General features: G+C 38.0%; 1 protein-coding gene across 4 annotated transcripts in view; it reads left to right on the forward strand.

The window, feature by feature from the left end:
- The window catches only part of LOC126272771 (NBAS subunit of NRZ tethering complex-like), a 410,576-nt gene that overhangs the window by 32,993 nt on the left and 358,913 nt on the right, over positions 1–18,670 (forward strand). For all 4 annotated transcript variants that reach the window (XM_049975911.1, XM_049975912.1, XM_049975914.1 and 1 more), the window contains 4 exons: positions 2,717–2,796; positions 5,365–5,566; positions 8,114–8,269; positions 11,038–11,135. In XM_049975911.1, the coding sequence (XP_049831868.1) occupies positions 2,717–2,796; positions 5,365–5,566; positions 8,114–8,269; positions 11,038–11,135 (536 nt within the window). The remainder of the gene's footprint in view (positions 1–2,716; positions 2,797–5,364; positions 5,567–8,113; positions 8,270–11,037; positions 11,136–18,670) is intronic.

The raw sequence follows: 18,670 nt of genomic DNA on the forward strand, positions 1-18,670 counted from the left end.
GACATATTGAAATGGATTCACGGGCACCATCAAAATGGCATTGTAATTAAACACAAATGATTGAAATACGCACTCATAAGCTAGTGTTACAGTGGAACTTAACAGACATTAAGGGTGGGGTTGGCTGGTGCTACAGGTGTCATAGTCGTAGCATGCGATCCAGAACCAAAATATCTCAAACTGTCACAAGAGTATGAAGAAAAAATATTATCTTTCCATCATGTTATTATTCAAGGTCAAAAGAAAACTGCCAAATAGAAGATATGGACGAAACTCCTCTGACATTTTATATGCCAAGTAACAGAACTGTTTTCATGAAAGGTGCTAAAACTGTAAGTATAAAAACAAGTGGACATGAAAAAATTTACTACACTGTTGTCCTTTCATTCTGTTCTGACAGTACTAATGATTATTTTCAAGCACAAAACAATGCCAAAACCTTCTGAAATAATGCCAGGTGTTACTGTACATGGCAAGGGTTGGGTGGATGAGGGTGGTATGCAGTTATGGATTAACAGATTATGGGTGAGAGGGAAAGATACTCTATTGAAGAAGAGTTGTCTTCTAGTGCTAGAGCAGTTTAGTAGTCGCTTGAAAAAATTCTGTGGGAGAAATTCAGCTGGAAATACGGAGCTTGCTGTTATACCAGGAGGACTTACTTCACAATTGCAACCTCTTGATGTCTCAATAAATAAACCATTTAAAGTATATATAATAGAGGAATGGAACAAGCATATGATAAATGAAACCCAACATGAATCCATGCTGAATGGAGCTTTAAAATGACTTACAATCAAACAGTTGTGTCAGTGGATGAAACAGTTGTGGTCTAGAGTGAGAAAAGACATTACTGTTAAATCTTTCAAGAAGTATGGTGTAAGTAATGCTCTCGATGAAAGTGAAGACTATCACATATTTATGAAGAGGACAACGATGATGATTATGATGATGATGAAGAAGAAGAAAGTTTAGATGACAATTTTCAGGGATTTTAAATGTCAGTTTGATATTTAAACTAAGAAATTTTTGTCTGTTTTTGAAGTCTAATAATAAAAATGATAAAAATATTATTTTAAAAAAATGCTTTGAAAATTAAGTTGTGTCTTTTAGTCCTTAGCGTCTTATAGTCCATAAATACAGCAATCGGTCTGGAAAACCATTTGGACCACAACAAAACAAATCACCATCTACTGGAACTTTGTGAGTAAGTACAACTATTCCACATTAAATCTAAATAAATGCAAGCACTTTAGCATGTTTTTTTATGAAACACCTATAAAGTGTTACTGAATATTCAAATATTCTTGTGCAGTACAGGAGCAGATGACATGCTGCTGATCAAAACAGCTATATAACAGGAAATATTAGCCATCTGAAGTTGGGCATGGTAGCCCAAAACTGGTTATGGCACTGAAATAAAACATTTTAAAAACTATTTGTGGTTATTTGCATCATTCAACTGTCTATCATTGTGTCTGGAAATGAAGAACATTCCACAATCCTTCTCTCCCTTCCTAAAGTGGCATTCTACTGTCCACCCAACCTACACAATATTCTGGTAAATCACTATGCCAAATCCACTCCCAAGACCCTGCCACCTGGGTCATATTGCTGTGGAAGACCCAGGTCCAAGACCTGCCCAGCTTACCTACCCAGCACATCTTATTCCGGTCCTATTGTAGGCTTATCCTGTGCCATCAGAGATTGGATCACATGCGAAAGCAACCATGCTGCAATTTCTGCACAGGATTTTATGTGACGACCACCAACTGTCCACCTAAATGAATGACTACTGCAAACTGTGACCAAGAGCAGGCTTGGACACCCAGTTGCGGAACATACCGCTGAGCATGACATTCTCAATTTCAGTGGATGATTTGAAAAATGTACCATCTGGATCCTTCTCCCCAGCACTAGCTTTTCTAAACAACATAGACTGAAGTTACTCTTGCAACACATACTTCATTCCTGTAATGCTACTGGCCTCAATCACCACTAACCCCTTGCATCCACATGCTCTTCTTTAAAGTGTTCGTCTGTTACGTCACCCCCTCCCTATTCACTCACCATCACACCACAGCACCACCACCACCACCACCACCACCACCACCACCACAAGCACCACCACCACACACTGCTTGGACTCACCAATTCTGTGCATACCTGTGTGTCTCATTCCTGTCCCATGAACCTACTGCTTCTCACCGCACCATTCCTATCTCATCCGCCTACTACTTCGATCTGAGACATCAGCTACCCTTCTCCAACCCTCCCTTCCACTCCTCATCTCTTCTTTCTCGTAACTCACTCCATTCAACATGATCCCACATCCTAGTTTACCCGCCAAACTCTGGCATTGAGGGTTCAGGTGTCACAATGTAGCTGTACTTTGTGTGTGTGTGTGTGTGTGTGTGTGTGTGTGTGTGTGTGTGTGTGTGTGTGTTTTGCTTCTAGCTGAAGAAAAGACTTGTTTGTGTTCCTGTTGATGGCTCTATGCCTTAATTATCTGGTGATATTACCTTTATTCCTAAATTTTGTATGTTTTAGTAGAACTTTCTGTACCATATTTAGGACTTCCACAAACAAAATACCACATAATCCCTTCATTTTTTTGTAAAATCTGCAATTGCAGAAAAGAGACCTCAAAAACAAAAAAGACAACATGTATTTTATTTTTATAATGTGATTTTGACCACTTTTTCTTATTTTATTCCAGGAATTTCTGGAGAAAGAGAAGACCATCCATCCACTGACTAATATGTTATTCTTAAAACCAAGAATAAAAAGCAAAAAGTGGTAAGTACTGGAAGGCTGTACCAAGAAAACATTGTCGTGAAATACTTCTTTTTGGTTTCTGTTTGGGGGCATCAGTTAACAGGATTGTGGATAGTGGTATTACAACCTATTTGTGATGTCCTCTATGAAGAAAATGTTTATGAACTTAAGAAATGAAATCTTGTTGTGTTGCCTCTTGTGATGATGTGAATCCATCGGGGAGAAATACTTTTAAACACTCGTCTTAAGGTTTGGAAACTTAAAATTCTAGCTGTAAGAAACAGACAGAAGGAAGGAAAAAAGAATTATCTCAGAAAGTATGAGAGAGACCTTATATAGAGGGGAATAAATTACCCAGAATCCCTTGTCATTCCAATTGTAACTGCTCTGTCCTGTGCTCACCACTGATTGATGTCTGTGTGGCTAACTGTTTGTGTGTAGCACCCTCAGTAAAAGTCCTGTGGACTGATTTCCACTGCTACCAACAAAAGGAGATTCTAGTTGGGCTTGTTTAGTTAGTTAGCATGCCTATTCTTCATGTGCATAATAGTGAATACTGGTGTGCATCATAGTTTTTTGCTATCCTTGGCAGAATCTCTGCATGGCAAACCCTTGGTAAGACATTTTTACCTGATTGTAAGAAAGGCATTTAACAAGAAGCCTACCCATGTCTGGGCTGGATCTACATGCACTCTCCCCTCCATTGAGGAAAGGTGAAGTGTGCACATGAAAACAACATTATATGAGAATGAATGGATGTGAAAATTGCCATATACTCATATGGAAATGTATTACATATGTGTTTCAGAACAGAGATAGAAGAACATTCTGGTGGGGCATTTAACCTATTGTGAATATGATGAGCCTTATGACACAACACATGATGGAATTCTCACTGTGCTAGGATAATTGTATGGTGGTTGGTATGACCAAATTCTGATTTGACTTAGTGTAAACACTAGTTCAATATGTAATTGATATAAACCATTATCATCTTATGAGGTATCCAGCTAAATCAAACAGTATGGATTGTTATTGGTAGAATCAAGTCCATTACAACCTTCCCTAAGCTGCATATCCTCACTTAACTTGAGAAGAAAGAATACCCTTCTGAAGGAGTATAAGAAAATCTGCAACAATCTGCAGCTGCCAGTTCGTGTGAGATATTTGGTATCCAGGTCAACAAACTACTCCAGGCATCCCTCACTCAGAGCAGCCAGCAACCTGGTGGACCGTTAATGCATGTTGATGATTATTTTTATTACAGTGTAGTATGTAATTGTTCAGCATCTCTGTCTTTTGTACATGATTTTTCAAATTGTAATGTGACTCATTTTGAGAAAAATATAATTCCTTTTTCACCTTGTGTTGAACTACACTGAAATGATGAAAGTCATGGATAATGATACGCGCATGTACAAATGGCAGTAATATCACTTGCACAAGGTATAAAAGGGACATGCAAGTGCAGAGCTGTTATTTGTACTCAGGTGATTCATGTGAAAAGTTTCTGACGTGATTGTGGCCGCACAATGGGAGTTAGCAGACTTTGAATGCGGGATGGTAGTTGGAGCTAGATGCATGGAACATTCCATATTAGAAATTGTTCAGGAATTAAATATTCCAAGATCCACAGTGTCAAGAGCATCCAGAGAATGCCAAATTTCAGACATTATCTCTCGTCACGGATAATGAGTGGTTGCATTTGACTGTGCAGGGTTTGGCTATGACACAGACCCAACAAAGCCATCGACCCAAGTTGTTAACAAGACACTACGCAAGCTGATGGTGCCTCCATAATGGTGTGGTCAATTTTTACATGGAATGGACTGACTCCTCTGGTCCAATTGAACTGATCATTAACTGGCAATTGTTCTATTCAGCTACTTGGAGACCATTTTCAGCCATTCATGGGCTTCTTGTTCCCAAACATTGATGGAATTTTCATGGACAACAATGTGCCATGTCACCAGGCCACAATTATTCGCGACTGGTTTGAAGAAACTTCTGAACAGTTGAGCAAATGATTTTACTACACAGATCACCCAACCTGAATTCCGTAGAACATTTATGGGGATTAATCGAGAGCTCTGTTCATGCACAAAATCCTCAGGAAGCAAAATATTCAGTACTTCTGAAATACATTGATGAAAGTAAAAGTACTCAATGCTACCTTACCTTTAGGAATGTTAGTTCCTTGCTCAGGGAGGAGAGGAGGCTAGGTTGGGGAAGATAACAAAGCAAGGGCAGGCTACTCAGCCCCACAGATGAGGGACAGACTTTTAGTGAGAATGAGGGGACACTAAGAACTCCGTCTAGTGGTCAGCAATTCTGTGTCATAATTTATCAACCTAGACTGATAGACATCTATGATAGCAACCTAATATACTATTCTGTCTTCTCTACAGTAAAAAGGATTTGTTGAGGAGAAAGTAAAAATAATTGTGCCAGGTAGCATGTTAAAACAAATTCTGAGCTATTTCATCGGGAAGCTAACTAAATGCGCTGTAAGAATTACAACAACTGAAGTAGCTGAATTTTGCCTTCATTCTCCTCAAAAGCTTGCATTAATCCTCTTTTCTTTTACAGGGCATATGAATTCATCATTGTTGACTACAAAGGAAATCTCAACAATTATTTGGTGTCACCAACTGATGGGTTTGAAGCAAACCATACATTTTCATTTGCATCCCATTACTGTAATGGTGTCACTGCTGTCAGTTATCACCCATCACATAATTTGCTATTTGTGGCTGGCATAACTGGAATTCAGTTATATGATGGACTTACGGTGAGCTATGTAATGACATATTTTGTTAAAAGGACATTCAGAGAATGAACATGAATTATTGTATTTAAAGAGAAAAATGTTCAATAAAGATTATTGAGTTGGTGAATGTATCGGTCATATCCGTTATTACATATTTGATCATAAAAAAAGAAAATGGAGGAGGTGAGATAGGGAGGGAGAGGGTGAGGGGATGCTGGAAAGAGAAGCATGTGTGTGTGGGGGGGGGGGGGGGGGGGGAGCGTGCACGTACGTTCATGCATTCCCATAGGGGTACTGAGATAAGTGACAGCTTTATGCCTATCCCAACGTGTGCTACAAAATGTAGTAGCTATTGCAAACCATTTATTAAATGATGTTAACACTCAAATATGAATGTTGTAACATGTACGATGTTCTGGAATATTAACATTAATAGTTCAACTCTGTATATTGTTTGTCCAGTGCTCTGCTGGATAAACAGACTATTACTTTCACTTTATGTCTGGCAAATTCTAGCAATCAACTTGATTTCATATCATTTCACTTAACGTCCTTGTGCTTCTTTTCCAACTTCGTACGTTCTGTGTTTTTTAAGATCAACGATACTGTAGTTGATGAGGGTAAGGCTTTTACTACAAATCCACAGACTTGCAGTATCATTTTTTAGTTCTTTTACGTTTTTTCTAGCATTTTACATGCTTTCTTGTGTTCAGCAGTACTCTTCTTACGTGAATCATGTCAGGTTGCATGATTATTAAAATTCCACATTGAATTTTATTTGTCTGATGAAGCATTACTTAGTAAAAATCTGATGCTGCTTTCAATTGTTGTGATGACGGTAAGTGGTGACCAATACCAGTTAATAGTGTACAACATTTTTTTGTGACTATCAAAGTATTAAGTGTACAATAAACCTAATCATTATCTCCCAACAAGTCAATTTTTCCTAAAATTAAACTGACATTGTTGTATTTAAGTAAAATATTTCCATTATTGTCCTCTTTCTGCTTTTTGCAACAGTATGTAAAACTTCACAGTCTACATTGTAATGGTGATTACTGTTAATAGTTACTGTTGTGCGTTTCCTTGTCTCTAGCATCTGTCATTTTTGGATACCTAACTGCCACAGCTCTGATTGATCAACATATGAGGTCTGTTCAAAAAATTCCCAAAATTTGTCCACAAAATTATTCTACACTTATCTTTTATATACTGTGCATGATATCCTCCAAAATAGTCTCCTCCACAATTGATACACTGCTCGCAATGCAGTTTCTACTTCTGGAAGCAGTCTTAGAATGCCTCTTGCTGGATTGTGCGAAGTGCTGACCGCAAGTTTTCCTTTATCTCGTCTATTGTTGCAAATCTTCATTCTTTCAATGGAGTTTTCAACTCTGGAAATAGAAAAAAGTCCACATGGGTCAGGCCTGGAGAGTACGGAGGATGAGGCAGCACAGTGATTTCGTTTTTCATTCAATAGTCACACATCAACAGGAATGAATTTGCAGATGTGCTACCATGGTGTGAGAATCGTGAATTGTCTCTCCACATTTCAGGCCGTTTCCTTCTCACAGGTTTTCATGACATGATCCAACTGAAATGATACATTCTTCTGTAGTCTCTTGGACAGTCTGCCTTTGATTGGCACACTCAGTTTCATTGACGTTCCTGACATGATCCTTGTTGGTAGATGTCAAAAGGTGTCCTGAATAAGGATCATCTTTAACTTTTGTCTGGCCACTTTTAAACCATGTGAACCATTCGTAACACCAAGTATGGCTTAATCAGTCATCACTATTGGCTTTCTGCATCATTTGGTGTGTCTTTAAAGGTTTTCTTGAGTTTCAAACAAAATTTAATGCAAACGCATTGTTCCTTTCACAATGCCATCTCAGAATTTGCAAACTGTGTGACTCAGTGTTCTACTCAAACAGCACTGAACAATAACTAACAGACATACAACAACGAAACTTCCAGCAGTTACACATTAAACACAGGAGTGTGCAGGGTTGCCAACCACATTTTGTTCCAACACACCATTGGTGTGAAATTATGAATGTTCCAGAGTTTTTTTTTTTTTTTTTTTTTTTTTTTTTTTTTTTTTTTTTTTTTTTTTAATAGACCTTGTATACCTTTCCATTGTGCTTGTGGTGATTGAACATGCATCAGTCTGTGCTAATGGTTTCATTGTATCTTTACTGTCAAATAATAACTGAACTATGTTGTTGTTGTAAAATGCAGGTTGCAAGACATTTTCTTTTTGCAAAGCAATCTGATATTTTGCCATCGTTTGAGTAGGTCACTATTTTTGGTAACTGTAGTCTGATACGTATTGACTAGTGTACAGAAGTGATGTGATCTCACTGAAAGTGATAAGTTTGATTGTCTGTTGTTCAGTTTGAAAGGCAGATTCAGATAATGGAAATTATGTTTGGTGATGCACTATGAAATGAAAAACTTCATATCTGTGCTTTGTGAGTGGTGTTGGGAGTATAGGTAGAATTACAGAGCTGTCCTTAACTACCACAGGTGGCATGTTGTTAGTATAATCACTTTCACTTTTTACAGGATCGAGGAAGCAGTGCTGGTCTTTCAGGATGGAGACTTTTGAATGACCATCCATACTACCAGTTAACACTTTCAAATGAAGAAGAGGAGGCTATATGGAACGCCCAGCGTAGTTTCTGGAGTTGGGTTCCTGTGGTGAAGAAGAAAGCAGAACATGTGAGAGTCTGTTACAATCCACTCTAAAATGACCATTTTCATGAACAGAATAATATAAAATAAAACTTAGTTATGAAAAATGTTGCAAATTATGTAGGTACTGCATACTACTAATGAAGAGTTCTGAATTCAGATGAGGAGCATAGAACTTCATGGCGCAATGGACTAAAAAGAGGGATAGATTGTGATAAGTGACGTCCAGAGGCATCAAGGAATTGTTAATTTGGTATGGAAAAAAGGGCTGGGATGAGAGGGGGAGTATAGAAGGTGGAGAAAGACCAAGGCAAGCAGGGGAAAATGAATATGTGTAATTACACATATATGAAGAAATTGTCAAATCATAAACTAGCATGGAGAGCTGTATCAAACTGTCTTTGGAATGAAGACCACAGAAAAATGTGTTTGAGTATCATGTGTTAAAAGCTGCTTTAGATTATATGCAGATGTTTAAGTTTAACAGTCTTTAAGAACTGTGAGTGCATGCTGAAAAGTAATGCATCCAATTTTTTATGTGGAAACTCTTAAAACTTTTTAAATAAAACAAACTTCGTTAGTGTCTGCATCTTCATCAGGAAGAGATGAAAAACAGCCAAATCAGTTGCAATAGTCAGATTTATTAAAAACCCCTTGACCCGGGTTTCTGCATCTTTAAAGACTTTCCCTTCAGGGGGAGCAATGACTGTGTTGACCTAGGTTTCTTCATCTTTAAAAGTCTTCTTCAGAAAGATCAATGATTAATATTGGTTACATAATGTTGCTGAGATATATTGAATATGTTGCTGTAAGGTACAAATCAAGATAAAATTCACCTTCATAATAATTTGTTGTGTTATTGTTATGGAGGTGTATTGCATCTTTATTTGCATCTTAGGGCTACACATTTAATGTACCTTTGAACATTATGTAACCAGTGTTAATCATAGATCCTTCTGATGAAGACTTTTGAAAGACATCAAAACCTAGGTCAAGGGATTTTTAATAAACCTGTCTACTGTGAGTGATTTGGCTATTTTTCACCTTTTCCCTACAAAGATTGAATTCTACAGTTGCTGTCTCCAACCATGCTCAAGATGTTAAAAAATTCTACATCTTTATTCTTGATGTTTGCCTATTTATTTCTGAATGTATTTGCACTGTTAACAAATGTGTGTGTCTGAATGAGAAACCCATTTGTTGATACTGTCACTGTAGAATGTTTGACTTAGTTGATGGAGGCACAGTCTCACTCCTGCTTGCACTGCTTAGTCACTGTCAAAGTGAAATACTCAAAGGTGTTCTTTAAGTTTTGTAAACAGGTGAAAATTGGATGGAGCAAAGTTGAGACTGTGTGGAAAATGATTGATGACAGTGTACACAAGGCATCAGATTGTTGCAGTGCTTGTGTGTGGTCTAAAACTGACATGCTGAAGGAGAGGGTGCTTCACGTGCGGACGAACTTGTCAAATTCAAAACTCTATTATAGTACGCTGTTTCTCATGCACAGACAAGTTACATGCTACAATTCGGAGTCCCCTAGCAGCAGAGGGCTACAGCTCAAGTCAGTGAAGCAGGAAAGTTGACAGAGTAATATGCATTATGTGTAATATTTAGCTGGTACTGAGAACAGAATAAAAATATTTGGAGGCATTACTTCTCAGCACAGCACACCCTCACAGTTTTCGAAACTTGTTTTGCCATCATTCATCTGCAGTTGTTCAGTTACAATCTCATGGACAGTGGTTTTGGTTATACCTAGAGTTTGTCTACAAACACTCATTCTACAGTTTATGTTCAAAAGTTCATACACGAGTCAGCTGTCTTCACGTAATGGGTGTCCAGAGCGAGTTCCATTGTCAACATCATCCCAGATTTCCAAAAATCCTTAAGCCACTGAAATGTCTGTTGTTTTGATAGGTATTCATTCCCAAATGCATAATCAAGCACTGGAAATATTTGGGCAGTGAATTTCCTGAGTTTCATGTAGAATTTGGCTGAGACCTGTTGTTCAAGTGAACACTGCATTGTGACTGGAACTGGATCACCAAATGGAGGTTCACCCAGTTTCACACTCTTAACTTTCTGGGTGCTTAGGGAACTGGGATTTTTCACAGTTGGAAGCTAATGGTCCCTATCAACTATCCGGAGCGTGCAGACCATGCTCCGACTAATAGGAGCATTTGAATAGAACAGGTGACATTACTTTCAAGGCAAACCTTGTGTAAAATCAGTCTCTTCCTTGCTCAGAATTTTTGCCCCTCTCAACTCACTCACCTCAAATCCATGTGAAGAAATCTGTACATATATTGCTTCAAACACACATAATTTAACAGAAGGAATATACCAGTGCTTTGTCAGAGTGTCCAGTGTAAAGATTTATGGAAGATTTACCAATCGGATCCCAGACTTCCTTACAGTGCCCCCCCTCCCCCTTACACACTCCTTAACACGGACAAGGTCTGCCGAGTGAGCTGGGGGAGAGGGGGGGGGGGGAAGTGGGAGTGAAAGAATGAAACATTTAATGTTTCAATGATGAAATACAGAAATGTATTTTGGAGGGCATGTAGCTGTGTCACAGTGTTTGAAAGTGATGTAAAAGTTGTTACGTAGAATGAATCTGTTGAATAGTCCCTAGCCATTTTGTTTCCCATGTCCTTTGTGCTTATGTCATGAAAATTTCATAACATTTGATGTGATTCTGCAGTCTGTCACACTTCCACGTAACACTGCTTAAAATAGTAGAAGTTGTGTGTTGCTTATCTTTTAGCTATGTTTTATTTTTTGCCTTTCAGAGTACAATTTTTAGAATGCAAGTGTCTCCAAAAGGAAAATTGCTGGTATGCCTTCATTCAGATGGTGCCATTTCTGTGTGGCATCTACCAGGTATAAGGTAAGAGTGGAAACATAACTGTTAAATTACTTGTGAGAAGTGTAATATTATTTCTTAGTGTTCTGTGGAATAGATTACTTATAGTGAAAAACTAGTCTCTTTTCTTTGTGAAAGCTTCAATAAGCTGAAATGTTTATTTAGCCAAGTGCCAAGTCAGAAAGTGAGAATTCTGTAAAACTGAGAAAGTCTAATTTCATGTTAGTGGGCAATTGCATAACTTCTAAATAATCTGTGAAACAAATACTCTAAATAATCTGTGAAACAAATACTCTAAATAATCTGTGAAACAAATACTTCAGATAGTAAAATGAATCTCACCCAGGCAGAAGACTTAAGTGGGCACTGTTCTTATTTGGACAATGTTTGCAATAGCAAAAGCTATTTACTGCAAGTAATGTAGTGTAAAATATGGTTATGTTTGTATATATTTCATGTTGTTACATTAAATATAAGTGTGCCACTGATTGTCCATGTGATCTTGCATGTCAGGTTGAAATATTTAATGCTGTCTTGGTAGTGAATGGCCACGTAGAGGACACAGTTTGAGTTAGAAGTGCTGTCGTAGAACTTGTTGGGAGGAACAGGGTGGCCTCTGAGCACTGTCATTAAGACAGCTAAAGAGCTATTTGAAACACATGTTCCACCTCCAGTTTCAAAAAGGCAATGTTAACCATGGAGAGACTTGCATGCATATCCTTCTGTTACTAGGGTTGCTGAGGCAAGTTTGTGTGTTTTAAAATGGTTTTTAATGTGTAATAATAACTTCCATTCTTATGAGTACTGGCATTTTGTTTGGAAACAATAGTGAAGTCATGAAAGAACATTGCTTCATAGTTTTGTTATTGATTATGAGAGAGACCACTAGTGTGCTACAGTCTCTAACTAGCTCACTGAATTGTGCTTATGGGCGTGAGGGGCAGATTTTCAATTTTTTTTAAAGTGGGGAGTGGATGTTTGTATGCATAATAAGTGAGACCAAAAAGTGACTGCCAAGAATTGGGGCAAGCCCTTAATTGCATATTAATATGGATTAAGGAAAGTGACCAAGTTAGATTCTGTTGTCCAATCCGGACTGTTGATATGTTGGTATCCAATGTTAATCATTGTAAGCACTTCTTGCAAAAATCAAACAATGGAAGCTCCAGGTAGCAATATCAAAAATATAGGAAAGGACAACTAAGGATAAAAGAATGTAACTGTCCATGTTACGTGTTAATAATTTAAATGTATTGTACGCAGAGATTAATGTATAGATTTTGTTATACTGGCGCAATGTGCTCGGTGTAATTATATTTGCCACAGTACAGATATTGCACAATCTCAATCACCAAGTCCATTCATTTGCCAGTAAACTGCTACATATTAAGAAGTCAGGCTTCGTTTGAATAATTTTACACCTGTTGCATCTATTTCCCATCCTTCTTTTCGATCTGGGCTTTGGACCAGCAATTAGTAAAGGACCAGCGATTAGTAATGCTTCTTTGTATGATTAGTCTCAAAGCAGGGTGCAACACATAATGGAACGTTGCTAGTTTTGCACAGGTATATAGTTTCTCGCTGCACTTTCTGTTTCGTGCAAACCATGTATCTGCGCATTAGCGTACTTTTCTGTGAATGTTCACTCATGATAACAGCCGGAAAATGTCTCCCTGTGAATTGCAGAGGTTTCTCGTCATCGTAACGCCTTCCCTCACCAGTTTTTCACCATTCTGTATCATATTTTCCTACAGTCTCCCTTACAAGAGGAAGGTGAAACTCTGCGAGTGTCATTTTTTGCCCTGTTACCGACCAGTGGAGAGCATGACCATTTAGAATGCACAAATCCAGAATGTGAAAAAAATATTTCTTATGCCATTTCACAGTCTTATGCACTGATCCCATTGAGCTCAGTACCATGTCACCACGGTCAGCTGCACCCATACTCGAATTGTAATCTACAAAACATTGCGGTTTCTTTATTTTTTCGCCAGTATTTCTGTCAGTCTTCTCTGTGTCAACCATTTGTGTTGTGTGGCTTGTTGTCATTATTTATACCTCTCTATTATTGCACCAATTGATAGCAAGGACCTTTTCAGTGGACCTAAACTCAGTTTCTCCTCGTTTTAATTTCTTCTGCAGTTTCGGCATGTTGCGCCGGTTTTACGAACAGTGCCACGTGCAGGTGTTACATGGTTGTGAAGCAAGAGGAACAGGTCCAGGCTGGATTACCAGTTATCGACATATAGAATATGACCCTGTTCCAAATGTGGTCCCATAAGAGTTGCCACTACGTCGCCACATTTTCCCACATTGTGGAACCCAATTTCTGTTGTTGCACCTGTATAGACAGTAAAATCTGAAATATACCCTCTCTGACAGTCACACAGTACAAATATCTTTATTCCAAATTTTCTTCACTTGGTTGGAATAAGTTGCTTAAAAGGTAGTGGTCCTTTGAACAGCAAGAGACTTTCATCTATAAAAAGCTTGTGATGTGGGCGAAATTAATCACAAAATGTTGTACAAACTTTGTCAACAATCGTCCTAATTTTAAATTGGCTCTTGCCTCCAGTACTTCCAAAGTTATCACTGAAGTGTAACATTCTCAGAAGTAGAAAAAAAAAAAAAACGATCTCGGGACATAATTTTGCTGAAAACTGGTTTGTTCAAAAGTGTATCTCTGGACCAATAATCACTTACATTAGATTAGATTAGATTAGATTAATACTAGTTCCATGGATCATGAATACGATATTTCGTAATGATGTGGAACGAGTCAAAATTTTTCAATACATGACATAATTAAGTTAATTTAAGAGCATAATTAAGTTAATATAACAACTTGTTATTTTTATTTATTTTTTTACAATTTTTTTGTTTGTTTTTAACTTCCTAACTTGCGTCAATAGAAGGCAAACGGCAACAAAACAATACATTTCCTCAAATCCAGTGTCTTTCCACTTTGACAGTTGAGAATTCACAGATTCTGTAGTATTTTCTCTGGTGTAAACGTAAAAACGATTTGTTTCGTCTGCAATAAATTGCAACAGTTCTTGTGACATAAATATAAAATAAAAAAAAAAAATGAAAGAATGCTTGGGTCAGTATCTAATTGAAATTTGTATCCTGAACTCGAGTCATCGAAGTAATGGTTTAATGGCTGGAAATCGGTTCCTTTCCATTGAAATGTGTCTCTTAAGCATGATCTTTTCTGAACCGTTTCACAATCACTTTCTGATTCCTCAGATTCAGAGTGACTGCTGACTGTAACTCTTGCTCTCCTCTGTGATGTAAAGGGCTGAGGACTAATTCTTGCTCTCTCCTGTGATGTAAAGAGCTGAGGACTACAGCTTCAAGATTCTATTGAAGACTCATCACTGTTAGCAACATCAAATAATTCACACTCACTGTCACTCTTAGTGAACATATCCAGGATTCTTTATCTGTGCAACCATGATGACGTGACATTTCTCACATAGAAGACATGAAAACTGATGAAAATACAGGAATTTAAGTCAAATTCTGCAAAGAGTGAACACAGCACTCTCGAACTACGCAGTCGAACCACTGAACAGCTACTAGAAGAGCAGGACAGAAAGACAGCTCTGCATGTATACATGTCCGTAGCGCTCGGGTAGCTGTGACTCAGCGCGCCTAAACTCATGCCTAATGGTGGGAAGGCCTGTGGTGCGGATGCGTACACACATCCTTAATGCTGTAGGGAAGACCCAAGGCCGTGTGTTTACACGTCAGGCGCGTCAGGCGAACGGCGAGGCATGATGAGCTAACACGTCTGTAGCAGTCAAAGGGTTAATGCAATTACCAGTATAATCATTCAATCAACATTCTAAGTATCAGATTGAAATTGAGACAAAGATTGGCATGAGTGATGTTGTGAACATCATGTGAGATGTCAGTCCCAGAGCTAGACAAATCAAAAAGGAAGAAATTCTATGAAGGTGGAGAAATTAAGAAAACCATGAACACAACATTAAGTCCATACTGAAAGAACTGATGTATGAATGATGGGAGTGGGAAAAAGTATAAAGAAAATTTGTTGACAGGGAAGAGTGATGTTGAATACATGAATATCTGTCATCAGTTTGCATTTCAACATATTTTGAAGCTATGCTGTGAATAATACTTCATTTCTAGTGATGGTTTGTATCACAGAAGTTCACCAAGCGAAGTGGTGCAGTTGTTAACACACTATAGGCACATTTGGGAGGATGACAATTAAAACCCACATCTGGACATACCGATTTAGGTTTTGTGTGATTCCCCCAAATTGCTACATGCAAATGTTGGGCTAGATCCTGTGAAAAGACATGACTGATTTCCTTTCCCATCCTTCAAACAATCTGAGCTTGTACTCTGTCTCTGATGACCTCAAGGTTGTCTGCTTCTGTACTTTATTGTAAATCTTTTTATCTAAATCTGAATTTTTTTAAACTGCAAACCCATTAGCTAAACCAACCTGTACTATTGTATTAATTTCTTTATTAACTGTGACACTCTCCAATCATAACTTTGCCACCCAATAGAACATGAAGAAAAATACACACATTATTGTGCAGCTGGGTGACAAGAGTCAGTCATGATAATTAGGTCCGTTGTATGTTGGCTTATGATAAATTGTCTATGTTCCGTTTTGAGTCTACCCCAAAATTTGCAGTTCTAGGAAGTTCCGTAAACCCTCATTTTGAAATTCAACTGAAAATGGCTTAGTATGGTAGATGAATCAGCAGAGAAAGTAAACCAGCTTCATGCATGCAGACATAAACAGTATAAATAAAAATATCCATTTCAGGGATAATTTTTATATTCAGCTCGCCACAGAAAAAGAAACACACAAACAAATATAACAAAATGAAATAATGAGATTTTGGCAGTCCCCATGAATCAGTTTTCCTTCTCATTCCATCCGCTAAAAGTCTCCCCTGACCCGGGGTTCTGGGTTACTTTACAAAACTCTACCCCTTTTTCTAAACCTCTCCAGTCCTTTTCCTTCACCCCTCTTCCTTTCCCTCAACCCATCTACCGGAAGAAGGATCTGGTGGCTCCAAATACTTGCAAAGTAAAATCTTTTTTTATGTGTATGTTCTCCTGCCACTGCTTGGTGAGTGGATTTTTTATCTATCCAGTTACATTATAAACAAATATAGTTGAGAGAGATACTATAATAAACACAATTTCACATCTACAGAAAGCCAACAGCAACAGGTACAATTATACATGCCACACGGAAACACTGAGAAAACCACAAACAAGTAGGTTTCCAACATACAATACATCTGAACAAAATCCCACTTGGTGGAGAAAACGATGGAAAAAGAATTAGAAACAATACAGCTCAGAGACAAAACCAGTGCATGTAACACACAGATAATACAAGAACTCAACTACAAAATCAAAACGAACAAAAAAAAAAATGAAAATAAACAGAACACAAACAACACAGATATTCCTGTACACCCAAACACACAGAACGGGAACACCCATGACATGAGCAACAAAAAGAAATGATGACATAAAGACACAAATTGACACACAGAACAGCAGATGTACTGAAGAAACAAGGATTATACACTCCAGTCACATTTATAAACACCAGTGGAACAACAAGACAAATACCAAGGAGCCAACGTATGTCAGATAGAATGTCAAGACTGCAAATCCCTCTACCTGGGAATCGACAGGCATACATTTCAAAGCTAGATAAAAGAACACATAAGAAGCTGGAAATACGAAAATAGCCACTCCAGCTTTGCTGGACACCTTATAAAGTTAGGACATGAACCAATATTACAGGAAACTTTCACATGCAAAGAGCTCATGCAATGTACAAGAAAGTAACAAATGACCAAATCAGTATAAGTAAAAACTCATTGGTCAATAACAAACAGAGATGTAGAACATACCAAGACTAAACGATAACTTAAAAAATATGCGTGCCCATTGCAAACAAACAAAACAAGATTAAACAATACAGACACTACAACACAAACAAAAGATGAAGGAAAACACAGAGTGACAGTTGGCAATACTACATACAGTAAACAAACCAAAACAAAACACAGTGAACAGTGGAAGTGAATTGAAACGTGCTCATAAAATGACAAAAATTGGACGTGCTGTGTACGAAACTAAGTACATCTCCTAGATGGTACATGTGCACTAATAAGTCCATAAATTTTAAATGGAAAAAAAAGGTCATTTAACCTCTCAAAACTTGTGCTACAAAAAGTTGTTTCGCACTTAACAGCAAAAGACTAACAAAAACCTGCAATGTAGTAACAAATCTATAATTGGTATGTGAAGCAATTGTTATATACAAAAGAAACATATATTGCAGGCCACTGAAAATGATTCACGTATAAAAAGAAGCCTTCCCCCATGAACCATGGACCTAGCCGGTGGGGAGGCTTGCGTGCCTCGGCGATACAGATAGCCGTACCGTAGGTGCAACCACAATGGAGGGGTATCTGTTGAGAGACCAGACAAACGTGTGGTTCCTGAAGAGGGGCAGCAGCCTTGCAAGGGGAACAGTCTGGATGATTGACTGACCTGGCCTTGTAACAATAACCAAAACGGCCGTGCTGTGCTGGAACTGCGAATGGCTGAAAGCAAGGGGAAACTACGGCCGTAATTTTTCCCGAGGGCATGCAGCTTTACTGTATGATTAAATGATGATGGCGTCCTCTTGGGTAAAATATTCTGGAGGTAAAATAGTCCCCCATTCGGATCTCCGGGCGGGGACTACTCAAGAGGATGTCGTTATCAGGAGAAAGAAAACTGGCATTCTACAGATCGGAGCGTGGAATATCAGATGACTCAATCGGGCAGGTAGGTTAGGAAATTTAAAAAGGGAAATGGATAGGTTAAAATTAGATATATTGGGAATTAGTGAAGTTCGTTGGAAGGAGGAACAAGACTTCTGGTCAGATGACTACAGGGTTATAAACACAAAATCAAATAGGGGTAATGTAGAAGTAGGTTTAATAATGAATAGGAAAATAGGAATGCGGGTAAGCTACTACAAACAGCATAGTGAACGCATTATTGTGGCCAAGATAGATACGAAGCCCACACCTACTACAGTAGTACAAGTTTATATGCCAACTAGCTCTGCAGATGACGAAGAAATTGAAGAAATGTATGATGAAATAAAAGAAATTATTCAGATAGTGAAGGGTGACAAAAATTTAATAGTCATGGGTGACTGGAATTTGGTTGTAGGAAAAGGGAGAGAAGGAAACGTAGTAGGTGAATATGGATTGGGGGAGAGAAAGGAAAGAGGAAGCCGTCTGGTAGAATTTTGCACAGAGCATAACTTAATCATAGCTAACACTTGATTCAAGAATCATGAAAGAAGGTTGTATACATGGAAGAATCCTGGAGATACTAAAAGGTATCAGATAGATTATCTAATGGTAAGACAGAGATTTAGGAAGCAGATTTTGAATTGTAAGACCATTTCCAGGGACAGATGTGGACTCTGACCACAATCTATTGGTTATGACCTGTAGATTAAAACTGAAGAAACTGCAAAAAGG

Source organism: Schistocerca gregaria, chromosome 5 (genome assembly GCF_023897955.1).
Source record: "Schistocerca gregaria isolate iqSchGreg1 chromosome 5, iqSchGreg1.2, whole genome shotgun sequence".
In the NCBI taxonomy this organism is placed as follows: Eukaryota; Metazoa; Arthropoda; class Insecta; order Orthoptera; family Acrididae; genus Schistocerca; species Schistocerca gregaria.